This window comes from Peromyscus maniculatus, chromosome 9 (assembly GCF_049852395.1).
Source record: "Peromyscus maniculatus bairdii isolate BWxNUB_F1_BW_parent chromosome 9, HU_Pman_BW_mat_3.1, whole genome shotgun sequence".
In the NCBI taxonomy this organism is placed as follows: domain Eukaryota; kingdom Metazoa; phylum Chordata; class Mammalia; order Rodentia; family Cricetidae; genus Peromyscus; species Peromyscus maniculatus.
The window spans coordinates 68486745-68506403 of NC_134860.1; the positions used below are offsets into that span (position 1 = coordinate 68486745).

At 51.9% G+C, this 19659-nt stretch overlaps 1 protein-coding gene across 3 annotated transcripts in view; it reads right to left on the reverse strand.

Moving 5' to 3' along the window:
- Positions 1-19659, reverse strand: part of Bmp1 (bone morphogenetic protein 1) — a 43897-nt gene that overhangs the window by 12975 nt on the left and 11263 nt on the right. For 2 of the 3 annotated variants that reach the window (XR_013042510.1, XM_006989100.4), the window contains exons 3-14: positions 18736-18900; positions 18435-18552; positions 17971-18149; positions 17474-17579; positions 15430-15554; positions 14793-14908; positions 4928-5030; positions 2820-2936; positions 2477-2622; positions 2175-2370; positions 1097-1222; positions 269-429 (exon numbers count right to left, since the gene is read on the reverse strand). Coding sequence is in view for 2 of the 3 variants with exons in the window: in XM_006989100.4 (XP_006989162.2) it covers positions 269-429; positions 1097-1222; positions 2175-2370; positions 2477-2622; positions 2820-2936; positions 4928-5030; positions 14793-14908; positions 15430-15554; positions 17474-17579; positions 17971-18149; positions 18435-18552; positions 18736-18900 (1658 nt within the window). In the remaining variant the exon portion in view is untranslated. Of the gene's footprint in view, positions 1-268; positions 430-1096; positions 1223-2174; positions 2371-2476; positions 2623-2819; positions 2937-4927; positions 5031-14792; positions 14909-15429; positions 15555-17473; positions 17580-17970; positions 18187-18434; positions 18553-18735; positions 18901-19659 lie in introns of all 3 variants that reach the window. The other variant, XM_016007491.3, reaches the window with a different exon arrangement.

The window sequence follows — 19659 nt, forward strand, 5'->3', positions numbered from 1 at the left end:
ATGTACAAAGGCACATTGCAGAGCCCTGGGGCAGCTGGCCCCAAGCCTTTCCTCATTCCACAAGCTTCCGACTTCATGGCGGTTCTCACCTGCAGATGCTCCTTCAGGGCCCCCGCACACCCTCCAGGCTTCCCTGTACTGGGCAATCTCCTCTCTGTCCTCAGAGCCTTTCTATCTGGTTCTCTCCCCCAATGGTAGAAGGCAGGCACTGAACCAAGCCCCTAAGCCCCCCAGCCTTCCGACCCACCTTGGCTCCAGAGGCACTTACGTCATTGCCCTCAGTCTCGAAGAAGTCAAACTGTAGGGAGATACGGTACTGGGTGGGAGCCACCAACTGCCAGATGCAGTTCTTGTTGGGAGGGTACTCTTTGGGCCAGCCGGGGCTGGTGATGGAGCCATTGAGCTTGGTGAGGAATCCACCACAGGCAGCTGGAGGGAGAAGGGAGGTGGCATCATCCACCAGGAGTCCCCACCCTAGGGAGGGGTCTGAGTCCTAGGCTGGGCAACAGTCAGGGTGAGATGGGGGTCTGTGGCTCCCACAACTCGGGCCGTGGGACAGGTGGAGGACGTCTTTGGAGGTGAGTCCAAAGTTTGCGGGCGGAGGGGCAGGGCTGCATACACGGTCATTTCTACCACCTCTTCTGGAAAATGGGCAAGGAATCTGCTGGGAGGGGCCATGGAGGGGCCTGAGAATGTGTCTAAATGGGCAGTCCTGGGAGGCACCTAGAGGGGCTGTTCAAAGGTGGCAAGACCAGCCTGATCTGGAACTGCTGCCCTGAAGGGTTATCACTAGCTTACAGGCCTGGACTCTCTGAAAAATAGTGGCTTCCAAACTGTGGATCATGACCCTCTGGAAGGTGGTGAAAGCCATTACCAGGTCAAGATCAGTATTAACAAAGGAGTCAGGATAAAAGCCCCTAACGCCAGGGTGTATCACACTCGGCCAGCGTTCTGGGGGCTGACATGTAGAACAGCTTTCTCATCCATGGCTGGGAGTGGTTCTAGGGAACGTCTCCAGCTTGTCCTGGAATGAGATCGACCCCAGCAAGGCACGGGGAAAGAAATCAGTGGCCCAGGGAGAAGGCGGGGCACTCACCTTCACATCGACGCTTGTCTGGGGCCAGCTCATAGCCGGGGTCACAGCTGCACTTGTAGCTGCCCAGCGTGTTCAGGCACCGCTGCTCACAGCCCCCACGGTTGGGCCTGGAGCACTCATCCACCTCTACGGGGAAGAAACGGGTGTCACAAGAAGGAGACCGAGCCCGGCTGGGGTGGCACATGCCTTTAATCCCAGCACTCGGGAGGCAGAGGCAAGTGGATCCCTGTGAGTTCGAGGCCAGCCTGGTCTACAGAGTGAGTTCCAGGAAAGGCGCAAAGCTACACAGAGAAACCCTGTCTCGAAGAAGAAAAAAATTGCTTACAAGAAGGAGATTGCTCCTTCTTCCTGCACTAGGCTTGAGGTTCAAGCCCAGAGTCTCAGGGAGTCAGCTGAAGGCTTCACTTGTCTGTTCAGCCCTGAGCTATTCCCCAAATCCCACGGCAGCTGAGAACCCATGAGGATAGCCTGTGGAACCTTTCTTCTGAGCACTGAGGCTAGCTGGCAGCTCCTATGTACCAGTCCCCACCAAAGTACTGTCCTCTCGGCCGGGCGGTGGTGGCGCACGCCTTTAATCCCAGCACTCGGGAGGCAGAGCCAGGCGGATCTCTGTGAGTTCGAGGCCAGCCTGGGCTACCAAGTGAGTCCCAGGAAAGGCGCAAAGCTCCATAGAGAAACCCTGTCTCGAAAAACCAAAAACAAACAAACAAACAAACAAAGTACTGTCCTCTCTTTTCTCTTTCATTTCCTACATGACACTCAGTACAGAGGCAGCTACTGCGTCCACTGAATGCATAGGTGAAGAAGAACTGAGGCTTGGAAATAGTGGGCCCTAGACCACACTGGTTAAAACCAAACCAAGCCCCGTCGCGCTCTTTTCCCAAGCCTTCCCAGCTCTGCGCCTCATAGTCTCGACCTTCGCTGCTGCATACCCACAATGTTTTAATATCCCGACCTCAGTGTCCCTGCATTTGCCCCTCTCTCACATGGAGCCTTCTTCACGTTAAACGAATGAAGAATCAAGAAATAAGGGACTGGGCGTCCACAGAAGGAGAAGGCGGGACAGCGGAGGAAGCACCTTTGAAAAAGTTGACAGCGAAGCCAGCTTTGTTAATGGACCCGTCGGAGACGAACTTGAGCCAGAGCCGGCTGGACGTGCTTTTGATGTCATCGGGCTTCTCGTAGCCACAGTAGCGCCCAATGAGGTTGCTGCTCTCACTGTGCCCATCACGTACTTCCAGGTAGTCATAGGCACAACTGTCGTGGCGCTCAATCTAGGAGTCAGGGGCTCGATCAGGGAAAGGAGCTCCGGTTCCCAGGATCCCCATCGCCAGAGCCTGTCCTAGAGACCGACATGGGCATTGTAGGGTCTGTGGCTACCTCAAAGGACTGGAACGTGAGGCCCACGTGGAAACCTTCAGACACCTGGATCCGCCAGATGCAGACTTTGCTGGGCCGGTAATCGTCGGGGTAATTAGGCGACTGGATATGGCCGTTATCCTTTTTCACATCGCCACCGCAGATGGCTTTGGGGACACGGGATCATGCTGGTCAGCGTGTTTTGCCCTGCCTGCCTAACTGCCCCTTCTCTACTCTTCCAACATGCCCTGTTCCCCACTACCCACCCTGCTGACCCTGATGGAGGACCCACAGCAGGGACCCTGGAGGCAACCGGAGGGAGCCGCTCTGGAATGTCCGAGGCCCCCTTCCCCTCCCTCAGTACCTTCATAGACGGCAAAGAAGCCCTTTCCAACCCAGTTGCTGCTGCTTCGGAATTCCACCCAGAGGCGGCTGTCGGTGGACACAATGGGCTCGGGGAGTTTGCCCCCACAGAACCGGCCTGCAGACAGTAGAGACAGATGACTCCTGAGTTCCAGGTCTCTCCATATAAGCCCCAACTTCCCAGGGCGCCCAGGGCTCCAGTCTGCAGCCACTTTACTGTGCATATTCCTAAGACCACCAGAAGAGCCAGAAACCCCATAAGGGACAGGACAGAGTTGAATAACATGATTTGGCGGGGGTGGGGGGTGGGGGAGTGGGGTGGGGGTAGGGGGTGTTGAGGTGGTGTTGGGTTTTTTTTTTTTTTTTATTGTTGCTGTTTTCTAAAAACAAACAATATAACCCAGGCTGGCCTTGAACTTTTGGTTCAAGGCTTCAGTGCCCCCAGTGCTGAGATTTTTAAGCATGAGAGACTGAACCCATGGCTTGTTGCATTTTAGGCAAGCACTCTACTAGATAAGCTACAAGGCCCAAGCCTTGAACTTTTTGGTCTCAGCCTCTAAAGTCCTGGGATTAAAGTTTAATTGACCTTTTTAAAAGCCTGTTACCATCATGACTGATCTTTTTTTTTTTTTTTTTTTTGGTTTTTCGAGACAGGGTTTCTCTGTGTAGCTTTGTGCCTTTCCTGGATCTCGCTCTGTAAACCAGGCTGGCCTCGAACTCACAAAGATCCGCCTGCCTCTGCCTCCCAAGTGCTGGGATTAAAGGCGTGCGCCACCACCGCCCAGCACTTCACTATTTCTTTAATGACTGATCTTTATGAGCTCTCCATGCAAACAAATGAGAGGGAAATAGGCACGGCTTTCTCTGCATACACTGTTATAGCGTGCTCTCCCAGGCAGCCGCCACTGGGTCACATTCAGGGGTGCCTATGGAACCCCAAACTCCAGAATCTGGGGAAAGGGACAGAAAGCAATCCTGTTCAAATAAAACTCAGTAAGAATCAGCACAGGAGGTGAGGCTAGCCATTTGTGGAATTTTTCAGAGTCAAGGATTGATTGGGATGATCTGTTTATTCCTAATAAGACCGAGTGTTTCAGCAAGGGACAGAACGTAGGTGCTAGGAATGTCAGTTCCAAGAAAGAAAGTGTAATCTTGGAGACCTAGCACCCTGCAGAGGAAATGGTGTAATGTCAGCTGCTTTGGGTGACTGACAGGTCTACTGGGATATCAGAAATGGAAGTGAGGAGATGGCTGTCTGAAAGCGTCGGGCTGCTTCCCCACAGACGACGGGACAACGATGCTGAGACTGAGGCGTAGGCAGCCCTGAATCACGTCGGTCTGCACACAGATGGAACAGTGAACGGCATCACACACCACCTCAGGCTTGATGCAGATGTCCTCTGTGCTCTAATTCTGTGGCCACTGAGCTGCCTCTTTGTCCAATGGTGCTTTGGCTATCGTTGTTGTAAAGATAGGGTCTTGCTATGTAGCCCAGGCTAGCCTGAAACTCAGGATCCTTCTGCCTTGGCCTCCTCAAAGCTGGAAGGATGGCACTACTATGCCCAGCTTTGTCCTGTGGCTTTGACCCCTTTATCTCACAACACAAACACAAACACACACACACACACACACACACACACACACACACACACACACACACACAATTAGTGACAAAGTATCTTGTACAAATAGAGCCAGGAGACTGTTCCAAGCCTACAGTTATCAAGGTGAGTAGGTTTAAAGCAAGGCCATATCATGAGCATCCAAACGTTGGGCCTTGCAGATCAAGGAAATCCCAGTGAGGGTGTGAGCCCAGAGCTATGGGGTGTGCAAAACAGCCTACCAAGACATCTTTGTATACTCCAGGGACTCCTCGGCCTTTAAGAGCTTCTTCAGAGGGTAGCTTAAAAGTCTGTAGTAAGAACTGGAAGTCTGGATCACAGACAAGAGTCGCCCACCGTCACAGCAATAGTTAGTGAAGGAACTAGCCAGGACAAACTACACCAGAGCTTGTAGGTCGCATGTCAGGATGTCACCCCCTTAGGGTGGTATCGGGCCACCGAGTGTTCCAACAAGGAACCAGGGTGCTGAGTGCCCAGTGCCCTTTACCTCGGAGGGGCGCCTTCCTCCAGAAGCCGTCCCGCACCTCCACGTAGTCATACCAGCATAGACGGCTACGGTACAGGTCCATGGACGTGAAGTTCAGAATGATCTAGGGAGAAGCAATAAGGGGTGAGGAGAGAAGGTCACATTGCTCCCACTCTGGACCTGCCCCTGGGGCCAGGTAAGTGTCACTGCCTGGCAGGAGTGAGAGCTAACCGTTACCAGCCATGGCCAGCACTGTTCCCACACAAAGCCCTGTCAGCCTGACCGAAAACCCGTCTATTGTTCCCATCACAAACACCCAGGAGATATCATGGCTTTCACTGCCTTGCACTCCCCATCCCAGTACAGGGTTATTGTCTTGGGTTCAATAACCAATCAGGTTCCCTCACAGTCAGTATAGCTCGTCCATACAATGGAAGAGGGCAGGACCAGGGAGGGCCCAGGATGGTGTGAGGGGTACTGATGGGGGGTTCTGAAATGGGAAAGAAGGGACCAGGAAGGAGCTTGAGGCACCAATCATACAAACTCCCAGGGGCCTGATTCTGGGAAGGGGCATGGTATCTTCAGGGAGTAATTATCAGGTCACAGTCCCTCTCCTGAATGGATTTAATGCATGTCTCTGTCCTCACGGAACTTATGAAAGGATGACATATATATGAAAGATTGTTCAGAAAAAAATGTAAACTGCAGCCCAAGGACCTGAGTTTGAATCAGCCTACATTTCCTGCTAAGTCCTGGGGTGAACCATACAACTTCCTTGATCCCTCGTCATCCAACTCATGTGACAGCCTCCGACACCACAGTACTCCCTGGAGGCAGAAAGGATCACACTGTCATACTGACTTGACATCTGCCTCAGCCCCTTGGTAAGTGTCAATGCTCCATAACCACGGCCAAGAACTTTAAAAAAAGGATTTTACTTTAGAGACAGTGTGGTAGTACATGCCTTTAGTTCCAGAATTAGGGAGGCAGAGGCAGGAGGATCTCTGTGAGTCTGAGGCCAGCCTGGTCTACAGTGTTAGTTCTAGGACAACCAAGACTAACTACATAGAGAGACACTGTCCTTTATTATTATTATCATCATCATCATTATTGTTTGTTTGTTTCGTTTTGTTTTCTGAGACAGGGTTTCTCTGTGTAACGGCCCTGACTGTCCTGGAACTGACTCTGTAGACCAGGCTGACCTTGAACTCACAGAGATCTGCCTGCCTTTGCCTCTTAAGTGCTGGGATTAAAGGTGTGCACCACCACTGCCCAGCGAGACACTGTCTAAAAAACTTTTTTTTCATTTAGCTTAGTATATGTGTATCCGTGTGTGACTGAACATATGTATGCGTTCCAGAGGCCAGAAGAAAGCAGGAGGCTCTGGAACTAGAGTTACAGGTGGTTGTGAGCCACCCCATGTAGGTACTGGGAACCAAAGTTGGATCCTCTGCAAAAGCAGTATATGCTCTTAACCACTAAGCCAGCTCTTCAGTGCCTCCCCACCCCCAGACCGATAGCTTTTTCAAAGGCAGAGGCTTCAGGGAATCCACTTGCTTGGAAATATCCAGAGGGACCCCCAAGTCTACTGTGCTGACAGAGACCCCGCAAGGTTCCAAGGTCGGGTTTGATGCGACCTGTGGGATGTGTATGGACATGGGCCCCACCTCCCCTCTGCTGGTGGAGATCTCGATGCCCAGACTCCAAGGCAGGTACCAGCACCCGACGTCTGTGACCCTGTCAACAGGTGCCTGGTCAAAGAACTGGTTCCTGGACACTCTCCCAAGCCAGCCTTGTCGGTGCTGGGTGGGGACATTTGTTTATTTACTTATCTAGTGTGTGTACGCACAGGCACACCGAGGTCAGAGGAGAACTTTCGGGAATCAGTTCTCTCATTCCATCATGTGGGTTCCAAGTATCAAACTCAAACTGACAGGCTTGCTGGGCAAGTCATCTTGCCAGCCCTTCTGAGGGATTTTGGTTTGGTTTTGTTGTTTTTCGAGACAGGGTTTCTCTGTGTAACAGTCCTGGCTGTCCTGGAACCCACTCTGTAGCCCTCATGTAGAACTCATAGAGATCCTCCAGGCTCTGCCTCCCAAGTGCTGGGATTAAAGGCGTGCATCACCGCTACCCGGCCTTCTGGAGGATTTTTAACCATCACTTAAAGACATCTTCTAGCCCGTTCTCTATATTCCTTTGGACCATGCACCATGCACACCATGCCCTAGGCTCATTAATAAGCACACGCCCCTTCCATGATGTCTGCTCCTAGGACCCTGCTCGCATCTCCGCACTCCATCTTTCCAAGCTCACCCAGCCAGCAGTCCTCACTGTGACCTTCAAGGTCTTGAGACTACAGGGATTTCTACCACCCCTCCCTGACCACTCCTCAGTCCACAGTCCTCACTCCCCGTACTTCCTCCCAGCATGTTTTATCAACTGTAGTGACCTGAGGTGTATCCGTGTTTTTGAAAAGTGAATTCTATCTTGTGCTCACTCACTAGTCGTTGTTATGGGAAGTATGATTACTAACGTCAGCATTTTCAAAGAGTGAGGCTGCAAATCCATTCTGACTCTGCCCATGGAGCCACAGCGCCGCATGCCCCCCACCCTGGTTGATCTGGAACTCGCTGTGTAGACAAGGTTTTACAGAGATCCATTCCTCTGGCTCTGTTTCGGAAGCATAAGCCTCTCCACCCAAGTTGTCCCTTTTAGAAAAAAAGGACCAAATGCTCCCACAGAGGAAGCAGCTAAGGGCCAGCATGGCAGCCTTCAAAGGGAGTTCATGGCCAGCCAGCCTGCGCTGGCACGTCCTCACACTCAAGCTCCATGGTGTGAACTCCACACTCACTCCTCTTCCAACTTCCTGTTCTCGGCTAAAAACTACAAGCTGGTCACATCCAGACCGCTGTCTTCTGTCTCCATGGCAGCCACACCTGCCTGTGTGTGTGAGACTATGTGACTCGGGATGCCAGGCTGCCTGCCCACTGGGCCCTTGGCACTGCTCGGCTAAGTCTACCTTCCCCAAGAAGAAGAGAGCTTGTACCTCTCCTCTCTCTTTCAGCCACTTTTTCTGTCCATTAGAAACAGTCCTAGTCCCACCATCAGCTTTTTGTCTGGGATAAGTTCAAAAGTCTTTGCTCTTGGCTTTGCCCTGCCTGAGCCACAGCAATCAGAGTAGTTTTTATTACGTAAACCTGATCAAGCCCACCCTCTGCTCAAAATCCTTTAATACGAGTATCATACACATAACTCAGAACAAACGCCAACGTCCTCACTTCAAAGGACCTTTTCCCATCTCATCTCTTTTACCTCTGACCCTGTCTCCCACCCGGTCCATGCTCATCCTCAAGCACACCTCACCTATCTCAGGACCTTTGTCCTTACAGCTGGAAGCTCTCCCCAGCTGCCGCCGGCAGGTGTTCCCTCACTTCCTGCTGAGGACTTCCCTGAAAATCCCACCTGAGTCACTTCCCTTCCTGTCGATCCCTCCCTAACGCGATCACGATCACCGATCACGATCGGTGATCACCGTCTCCTGTTCTCAGGGACTTTCTGGTACATTCTGTTTCTCCCCCGACATGGAAACCCAAACCCAGACAGGCAGAAATCTCCTTTGTGGCACAAGATCTCCACATGTGGCACTTAATAGGTACTTAAAAACTGTCGCTCAAATACAATTTTGCTTTTAGGAATCTTCAGGCAGACCTGCCTAAATGTATAAAGATGTCTACTGAAGCACTTTGGGTAACGATGGAAACTTAAAATCAGCTGTCCTTCACTAGAGCCCTGCCAGGGGGTGGTTGAAAAATTACATGAAGAGAAATGAAGAATCTGGTGGCGGTGGCACACACCTTTAATCCCAGCAGGTGGGAGGCAGAGGCAGGCGGATCTCTGTGAGTGCAAGGTCAGCCTGGTCTACAGAGTAAGTTCCAGGATAGCCAGGGCTACACAGAGAAACCGTATCTCAAAGAACGAGAGACAGAGACAGAGAGAAAATGAAGGACTGAAGGGTAAGCAGCCATAGAAACAGAAGGGGTGAATCCACACAAGATGACCCAAAGCAAAGCCAGGATTTACGGTCAAGTTGCAAGGCAAGCCGCAGACAGCCATTATGTGACTGTGAGTCCTTTGGCTTTATGTGTGTCACACAGACAACACATCAAAGCATTCCTCCTGCTTAGTCCCTGTTGAGAAGGGGGATATAAAAGATGAAGGAGGAGAATATTCATTTTTTACATTGTGTTTATGGACTGTTCAGGCATTTTATATCATGCACATGTTATTTTTATATATCTAACAAATGACAAAAATACCCTTCACAGAGTGCCAGATGGAGGAAGGGATGAGGAAAGCTGAGGCACAGCGCCCCGTCTCCCACACTCACACACACCCTCTGCCCCTCATGCAGGCGGCCCCCTGGGCTGCCAGTCTTTCTTTCTGCTCCGCAGCTGGAATAAGAACAAACATCCACTTTCCCTCACGCTCCAAAGTCACCACGCCCAGGGGGCAGAACCCCAGAGGACTCCACCCAAGACCTCCCAAGGGGCCGGACAGACAGAGGTCACCTGACCCGGGGAGGAGAGACCTGTGTTGGTGGTCAGCAGCACCCTCAAGAGAGGCAAGCAATGGCTATATTGGGACCAGAGGTGTCTAATTAAGAGTCGTACTAACTTCTGTCATGTGGACACAGCTGTGCCCCGGTGGCAGGGGCATTGCCCTTTGCCAAAGAAAATCTGGCCAGCTCTACTGTTTCCTGGCTGAGGACCTGGGGCCTTTAGCTAGGCTTCCTTGAGCCTCCGGATAGCTGTCTACAGATTGGATGGGGGTCTCAATGGCTGCAGTGGAGACATGGCGGGCTAAGTGAGGTACAGGGTAGCCACCATCTGTGAAGAGGTCCTCTCACATATGGTGGTCCTCTCAGGGAAGAACCATTTTGGAGAAGAGCTGCACGAGGCCATTAACTACATCACCGCTTAGACCCCTCACTGGCTTCGAGGTGGCCTCACCCCACAATCTTGGACGCGTCACTGAATTCCTTGGTACTACTTTCCTTATCTGTGAGTGGGTAACAGGACCTGCCTCACAGGGATTAGGGGAAATGAGATAAGTAAGGCTTACATCACCATCTGGTGCAAGGTGGCCCGACAGTAAGCCTGAACTTCACTTTTAGAATTCCGTTTACTGAAGTCTTTGCAATAACGGGGACTGATTGAATCCTGTGCCTTGCACATGCTGGGCAAACGCCCTATCACTGAGCTGCACATCGATAGCCCTTCTTATGGTGTTTTTTTTTTTCCTTTAATCTTGAGACAAGGTCTCATCAAGTTACCCAGGCATGCCTTGAACTTACAAGCTTCATGCCTCTGACTTCCAAGTAGGTGGGATTCTAGTTCGGGGCCACACCACTCTAAGCTGTTTAAAAAATTTTGAAATGTGTAGTGGTTCAGATCAGAATCCTGCAAGTAGAGAGAGACAAGCAGGGCATCTGAGAAACTGACTAGCACTTACCCATCAAACCACTGGAAATATAGAGAAGACAACGGTAGCCAACCTCTGGTGAGATGTCTCTATGTGCTATGGACCGCTCAAGCTCTTTCTGAATATGAGTTCCTTCAGTCCTCACAAAAACCCACAAATCACTGGGCCCATTTTGCAGGTAGGAAAACTAAGACACAGATTGCTTCATTACTTGGGAAACACTGCCAAGTAAGTCCCAAGGCCAACTGCTAAGTTCATGAGTTGACAGGCACTTGGGCCACCATAAGGCTTTTTGTGTTTTGCTTTGTTTTGTTGAGACAGGGTTTCTCTGTCTAACAGCTCTAGCTGTCCTGGAACTTGCTCTGTAGACCGGACTGGCCTCAAACTCACAGAGCTCCACCTGCTTCTGCCTCTCTAGTGCTGGGATTAAAGGCGTGCACCACCACCTCCCAGCTCTTGAAGCAACTCTTTCTCAGAGGTGACATATACCCATGACATACCAGGATGGGGCTACCATCCACACTTCTGGCCATGAGCTAAGAGCTAGAGTAGAGAGTGAATGCAAAACAATCTCCTAGCAGCCAGACATGATGACGACGTCCATCCACTCAGGCAGGTGGCCTTATTTAAGGGCTACTGTTGAAAAAGCAGACTTGGAATTTCTACGGTTTAGAACTCCCTGGTCACATTTACATGCAGGTGCCATGAGCCTGAATTATTCCCTCCCCTACACAGTAGAGGTGACAGTGGCAAGCTTGAAGATGGCTGTGGACATCAAGAGACAGTCCATGCCATGTGCCTGATTCATTGCTTGGCATAAAACTGTTCTAACAACAAATTCAGGGCCCAAGGTTACAACTGTAAAGTGAGACACAGAATAAGAATAAGAGACAATGGCCATTTTTTATGAAAGTACCAGCCTCCAGAGGTCATTTCAGGGTTCATGTCCCCAGGGTGCCATCTTGGTTGGTTTTTTTGTTTTGTTTTGTTTTGTTTTTCAGACAAGATTTTACAGTGTAGTCCTGGCTGTCCTGAAACTCACTGTGTAGAGATCGGCCTGCCTCTGCCTCCCAGTGCTGGGATTAAAGGCGAGTGCCATGGAGCTAGGCTGGAGTCACTGTTTTTTAACTGATACATTTCTACAACCATGCATTGGCACATTTATAATTTTTATCTTGAATCCACTTCTTGCCCTGGAGCTCTGAGCAGGGTTCTGAAAGGGGGTGAAGGTCTTTTGGAAATTATGGAGGGCTTCTCAGGGAGGCTCCTGAACTAGGGCCCTGTGACCACTTGAGAGAAGAGTCGGGCCCATGCAGTCAGAAACTACTCGGGAGAAAGCTGATCCAGCCCACCTGGCCTCACTCCTGATGACTGGGTCACACTCCCCACCAGGAAAAAAAAAAGCCATGATCTACTCCAACGGCTCCTCAAGGACCGGGCTCACTTGTACATCTACACATCCCCACACTTAGTAGGCTCACAGGTTTGCTGAAGAATGCCAGGATAGTTGTTGAAATGCTGCAACAGGGCCTCAGGACAGAACAGCAGTGTAATCAGTCTAGTGTATCCAAATCCAGCTTCTATGTGACCTGGGACCGGGTACTAACTTTCCTACGTTCACGTTCACATAAGCAAAACAGGGACCAAGACTATAATGCTGTCACGCTAATTGAAAAGCACAATCCACGTTGAGGATTACAGCTCAGTGAAGCCTTTGCCTAGCTAACCCTGGGTTTGATTCCCACCACAAAAAATCATGACACACAGAAATCACTGAACACATACTCAACTAATCATACGCTCAATAACTGTTAGCTATTATTATTATTGTTATTATTAATATTATTATTATTCATACTCATGGATGAGATTTCCAAAGACTGGAGTAATAGAGACCCTTGGGAAGGCAGCCAGGGCTCAGCCTGTTCAAAACAGCAGAAAGGCTTGCAATTTTGAGATTCGGAATGAGAAGAACAAGGGACGAGATCGCTTTTGAGGGAAGATGGCAGACTGCCAGCTAAGGGAGAGATAACAGAATTACCCAATTCTCAGTAAGAGTCTGCCCCACGAAAGCATGATCCTCAAGCTGCAAAAACAAAATCACACAGCGTCTGGGAAGCCACTGCCCAACCAGACAGGAGCGAGAATAAGGCGCTCCGAAGTTGACGCTTGTCTCTGAGCTTCACAGATGACATCAGAGGACAGTCAAATGACTTGCAGATGTGATCAGTGAGTGTAATCTCAGCAGCTCCACAGCAAAAGCTTTCTCAAGTTTCAAGGGTGCATGTGTGTGTCCGCATGCATGCTGAAAGGGGGTAGGAGCAGATTCTGGGAATGGCAAACCGAGGAGCTGAACGTCAATCCGTAATTAAAAAGACAGTCTGTGGCTACTTAGGAAAGTGCTTAGGGATGTGTGGGGGTGGGGTGGGGTGGGGGCAGGGTACGGTGCACTGAAATAAGGCCCATTGCCGAGTACACTTCTCTCCTCCTTTCTAAAGGGACTTTTCTCAGCTGTCGGGATAGCGGGGGTGATGTGGAAATGCATCCCTGCTCTGTGTTCATCACTGCCGGATAGGTTCCTATGCTAGGGGAAGATGGCAGACGTTTCTGAGGGGTGCATATCCCCACCAACAGGTGGTGGCCTGTGGCTGGAGGATAATGTCATCAAAACTGGTGAAAACCTGCAACTTATTCGGTCGATGGCAGTTTGGAGGGAGATCTTAGACCCACTTTGGCCTGTTTCCTGCTCAATATTCTGATTAAAGCTCAGGACAGAGTCGCAGATGGCATACCTATCTAATGGGCAAGGGCAGAGGTGAGAGGCTGCTAGTGTCCCGCCGGACAGTGGAACTCTTGATTGGAAACCCTTTTGCACAAGGTGCTGGAAGGCTCCATGAAAATAACAGTAACACCAAATTAAACACCTCGTTCCAATTATGGAAAAGAATGTAACAGCTCACTCTTGGGAACAATAAGAATATGAAGGACACAGAAGGTCCGGGGTGGGCTAAGAAATCAAGACTCCATGTGACAAGCCCACGTGTGAGTCTAAGAAGTCAGAAGAAGGGCTGGAGATATGTTTCAGCTCCTGCAGGGGAAACCAAGTTTGGTTCCCAGCATCCTTATCAGACAGCTCACAACTGCTTGTAACTTCAGCTCCAGGAGGATCTGATACCTCCGGCCTCCTTGGGCACCTATGCGCGCGCACGCACGCACGCACGCCATACACAAACTATAATTTAAAAACAAGGGAGGAGAGTAGCCTTCCTGGGTTGGAAAACAGGAGGTGAGTTACACTCTTGAGAAACCCTGAGGGTTTTCAGGGATGGTAGCTCCCCTTTTCTCTAAGAGACTCTGTAGCATTAAGAGTTGGCAAGAGGCTGGGCGGCCATGGCACATGCCTTTGATCCCAGCACTTGGGAGGCAGAGCCAGGTAGATCTCTGTGAGTTCAAGGCCAGCCTGGTCTATAGATCGAGATCCAGGACAGGCACCAAAACTACACAGAGAAACCCTGTCTCGAAAAACAAACAAACAAACAAACAAAAAAAGAGTTGGCAAGAGAACAGAACAGAATAGTAAGGGAAGTCCCAAGCCCTGGTCACCTCAGGATTCAAACAAGGCTAATCAATCATGCAGTGGGAGAGAATGTACTAGGCAAGCTCTCTGCCCCTCATGCATCTGATGCCTCTTCAGCTCACATGCATGAGCAGCAGGCAGAGCAGGACCTGAGGGTCCCGGACAGCAAGGGTGGGAAGGATAGCCATGACCAGAAGCGTGGCTGGAGGCATCTGTCTTGCTCTTAACTGTTCTCAGGACCACAGCTTGTGAGAATGGGGCCCTTTGGGAATCCCTGACTCAAGCTCTGATGATACAGAGGAGAGAGCCAAGGTCTGGGGCTGAATGGTTCACCCGAGGCCACCCAGGGCATCCCAGAAAAGGCTGAGATTGAACCCAGCCCTAGGAAGGGTTCACATCTTATCCTGTCCTTGTGAACTCTATGACCTGGGCAAGTTACTTAATCTTCCTACGACTCAGTTTCCTCCTCTGCAACATGAAGACTCGGGGTGGCCATACAAATTAAAAGAGGAGCCATGTAACAAGCACTTTAAAAAGCACTCAAGAAGAGCTAGACAATCACAGCAGAACTACACGGCAACTGTACATAGCAACACTACCTTCAGATTAGCACTGACGTACAGCTCGTCGGGGAGGAGGGGGAGAGAGCAAGGTTAGAATTGGGGGGAGCCCTCCTCACTGCACACTTAAGGCATTTACGCCAATGACCGGGTAGGTTACCCTTGAGTCGGAAATCCTTGGGCTGAGGCTCCTGGAGGGAGATGCTCTCCCACTTCTGGGGTCCCACTAGAGGAAGGCAGACTCAGACAGGTAGTCAACCACAGTTACCTTCTCCCCGGGCGTGACGGAGATGCGCCATACACAGTGCATGTGGGCAGAGTAGCCGTTGGGGTACTCGGGGGAGGAGAAGTTGCCGGTGCTGTCTTGGAGGGTCTCGCCACAGGCTGTCAAGGCAAAAAAGGAACTAGGCTGCTGACTGTAGGTGTCGGACACCCCCGTCTCTGGCTCACCCCTGAGCTCCAGAACCCATAAGGGAGACAAGAGTGGCTGAAGAGGGAGGGGTTCTGTCCCTTTAAGATGTACCCCTCCTCCTTACATACAAGCATAAACCATCCTACATCCCTGGTCTAGTGCTGCCAGGGTAACCAGATGCCCTGTTGTCAAGGCAACATGGATTCCAGAGTCCAGGTCAAGCTCTTTGGGTGGGCCTCGCCTCCTCCTCACTGTCCTGGAGAGAGGCTAGTCGTTGCCCCTTTCTGTCCCTACTCATCCTCACTCTTCTAGGCCCCGGCTACCACCTATCAGCCTAGCCCGTTCGGTCCTTACCTGGAACGCTGCCCTTCCTTCCCAACGTCCTTCTCTGAGACTTACAGCTGTGACTTTCTAGGTGGTCCTGGGCCTTGGCCTCTGCCTTCCTTCGACGCTGCCCTCCATCCCTCCTGGTCTGTCCCTGCCCTGCTCTAACCTGGGCATTTGTAGAGCTTCCGGGCCTGAGCGATGTCCCCTTTGCTGAGTCTGGTCCTTTGGCCGATGGAAGGCTTCACCCCGTTCACCTCATACTTGGGAACAATGGTGTCCAGGAAGATGCCCCTGAGAAGGACATGAGGAGACTGAGGGCATTGGTCTTCTGGAAGGTGGATAGAGAAGAAGGGTAGCTTGCTCATCTACACCCACAGGGCATGACATTGCCAGGGCCCAGACATTCCTCAGCAGGGTCAGGGAAGGGTGGAGACGCCTCACCCTGTCATTACAGCTGCCCACTGACCAGCAGCCACCCTCTTCCATGGCAGCAAGACCACAGGAGCTGGGGGGAGCCCAGAAATGCTTTGAGGACCAGGGACCCAGGCCCTTGATGTTGAGACTGGTTTCAACTCCCAGCCCTGGGAGAGCTTTGGGCCCTAATTTATCATCTCTGCAATGCCTCTCGGCTCCCACCTCCAGACCTCAAGTGATGATTCAGTCCCAATCAACATCTCTCTTGACTTCTCAGGGTCAACTCGTTACCCTCTCACATGGCTAGGATTGGAGCAAGACCGACCGACCGACTGCTGACTGCCGCTTCCACCGTGGCCAGCCAGCTCCCAGGGCACAGTGTCCCTATTTCCCAATCCCTTCCTGCTAATCTCTGTGGCGTTTCCATAGAGGAGGAACAAAGAGGAGACAACAGTTCCCCCCATCCCCAGGGTCCCTGACTCACCTCCAGCTGGGCAGGGCCCAGCAGGGGGTGTGGGTATGATGGGAAACAGAAGGAGGGTCTGTGGGGGTGGAGAGCAGAATGACTTCACTCTCTTCCCTGGTCTCTATTCCCGGGGTCGGGAGCAGGAAGACTGGGTCTAAAGGAGCTTAGAGAAGGGGGGAGGGCCCCCACCCAGAGAGGGACAGGGATGCAGGAAGGGTAGGCCAGGGAGGGGTGTAAGGAGTGGGGGCAGGTCCCCCAGTCCTGTAGGGGGATCTCACATCACGCCCTGGTTAAGGAGGTATCTTGTGAACTGGCAATGGGGACCGGTCCAGGGTTAAGGCCAAGCTTTGTTCAAACTAGCCAGTCACAAAGCAGACCAAGCCATCTCTGGTCTGTAACTGGCTCCTTGAGAAGCTGAGACAAGACAACCAAAAGGCAAGACAACCTGTCTGCAGGTCCAGAACCCACACAGTGGCAGGAGAGAAACTACTCCTTCGAGATGTCCTCTGACCTCCACAAGGAACCACGTGGCATGTGTGCTCACCGACACACACAGATTAATAAATGTAAGGGGGAAAAAAAAAAGAATTCTAAGTTCAAACTCTGCCTTGGGTTACATAGTGAATTCAAGACCAGTCTGGGTAACTTGTTGAGACCCTTTCTCAAAAATAAAAATTAGGGGCTGGAAAGGTGCTTCAGGGGTTAAGAGCACTAAGTGCTCTCCCAGAGGACCCGAGTTCAATTCCCAGCACCCACACAGCAGCTCACAACTGTCTGTAACTCCAGTTCCAGAGAATCTGACAGACACACGTGCAGGTAAAACACCAATGCACATAAAATAAAAACAAAATGACTAATAAATAAATAAAACATAGGGCTGGTGCTACAAGCCAGGGGTATACCACTTGCCTAGTGTGCAGCAGACCCTGGGTGCAATCCTAGTACTTCAAAACACAGACAAGGTGGGCAGAGGCCGACAACCAGAAAGAGGTGACCCCCCTGGGAATCCCAGGAAAAGGAAAGGTACCCTGGTGACAGATGGGAGACCAGCTCAGCTCCTTTGGGTTGGCACGATGTGGAGACCCCACCCGGCAGGACCTGTGAACTCAGGTCTTCTCAGCCACACACCCTTCCTTCACCCAGCAATGGGCAAAGCCTGGGCCTGCCAGCTCCGCACTCATGGGAGAGGCTGCAGGCACCTGGAGGACTACCCTCATCTTTGGTCCCTGCTGGGGCAGGGCAGGACAGTGAGACTAGGAAATCAGCCAAAGAATGGCTTCCAGAAGGCAGGGCTGGGCCTCCCCTGGGCCAGGCTCAGACCACTTCTCACCTGGAGAATGTGTTCCGGGCATAGTGCATGATACTGTCAAAGTCATAGGTCTCTCCCAGGGATTCCACTTCCTGAACCTCCATCTTCAGGAAGTTATACTCCTGCCCTGCAAAGAACGCGAGAAAAGTGGGGGTGGGGCCGAGGGCGTGGCCTGCGTCCTCCCTGTGCCTGTGAGGGGCTGTCTATCTGAAGGTGTAAGGGATGCAGAGGGAAAAGGAAACAGGAACATCCATAGAGGAGTCCTTCCCAGCAGGAGAGAGTGGAGAACTTGCTGGACAGGGAGGGTCTGGAGACCACGGAGAGGAAGGAGGAAGGACGGAGCAAAGAACAGAACTAGCAAAGGGCAGGTACAGAGATAAGCCTGTGGGAATATCCAGGGACAAGCTGGCTGCAGCTCAGTCCTTCTCACCCGGAGAGCGGGCTTTTGGCTACTCAGCCTGACCCCCAAGCAGCTCCATAAGCCCTAGGATGGGACGCAGCCCCTGGGGTGTGTGTACCTGGCTGTATGTTCTCGCGTACAATAGAGACATGGCGGTCCCGGTCGGGCCGCGTGTGCTCGTGCCAGAAGCCAATGACATGGCCCAGCTCATGGACCACGATGCCAAACTTGTCACAGTTCTTGCCGATGGAGATGGCCTGGGGGCCCCCACCTCGGCGACCCACGTAGGAGCAGCACCTGGAGGGCGGGGCCAGCTCAGGGGGGTGGTCCCGAGCTGGGGGAGTGCATCCACTCAGGGGCCGGGCCAGGCTGCCGGGGGTGTGCAGGGGTGCAGAGGGGGTGGGGATGGCCCTGAGCACCCAATGCGACGCTGTATGCCAGGGTCAGAGCCTTATCAATGGGTGATGCCCATAGCAGGGAGAGGGGATGGGCAGGCCCAGCTGAGGGCCGCAGGAGTGCCTTAGGGCAGAACCTGGCTGGGGATCACCGCCAAGGGTAGAGTGCCCAGGGGTTCCTGCTCACCCGCAGGGTCGGTAGGTGAATACAATGTAGCTGTCCTCATCCGTGCGCTCCAAGAAGGTGACACAGGTATGCTTCTCCCAGTGTCTCATGGCCTGCCGGAAGACCGCCCTCTGGCTGCCTGTGGAAGGATAGGAGCCAGGCTGTCGTCCGTCGTCGTATGTAGAGTGGGGGTGAGGAGGGCACCCACTGATACAGTGTTACAGCCAATCTGCAGGCACACTGCCTGGCCAGGAGGCTGTGCACAGGCCAAAGGTAACAAAGCCAAGGGCAGGGGCAGGCTCGCTCACAGCGGCACACTTACCCGTGAAATTCCCTCCAATCACAAAGGGGATGACCCCATCGGGCCACACGCGCTCTGGTCTGGACGTTGCGGCCCGCCTGCTCCGAGACCTGCCTCTCCATCGGCCCCTGGTTTCCCTCTGTGGCTGCCCACTAGTGCTCTGACCACCCGGGGCAGAAGAGTTTCCTAGGGTTGAAGGAGGAAAACAGAGGTCAGCGGTAGCGAGTGAGTGGCCAAAAAGAGGAGGAGATGCAAAACCATGCAACCCATCCTGTGAGCTGGCGAGTCTGGATTTGCAAATTTTGCCTACTTTGCTAAACATTTATTTGTAAATTTGAGAAAATCAATACTGTCGGGCTTTCATGATCATCCATGGACATGCACTGGGCAGTTAAAAAAAAAAAAAAAGTTGAGTGGTCTGATGTGTGCACATCCCCAGCCAAGGTCAAACAAGGTATCCCGTCTGCTTGTTTCACTTCTCACACTATAAACAAGTGTCTTTCTTTGATAAACTGAGTGCCACTTTTTAAGTTTTTTTTTTTAATTTGGCTGTTTAAAATGGTTCTGAAGCAAAGCGCTCATGTGCTGTCTTGTGTTTCCAAAGCAAGAAAGCTGGGCTACAAGCCCAGCCTGGTGATGCCAACCTGTCATCTAGCTCCTGAGGAAGCTGAGGCAGGAGGGTTTTGAGTTCAAGGCCAGCTTGAGTTCTACAGTGAGTTTAATGCCAGCCTGGGCAACTAAGAGAGAGCCTATCTAAAAATTAAAAAGAAAAAGTACAGCTAGGCAGCCAGGCAGTGGTAGCACATGTCTTTAATCCCAGCACTTGGGAGGCAGAGGCAGGCAGATCTCTGAGTTCGAGGCCAGCCTGGGCTACAGAGAGAGTTCCAGGACAGCCAGGGAAACCCTGTCTCGAAAAACAAAAAACAAAACAAAACGGAGCTAGGC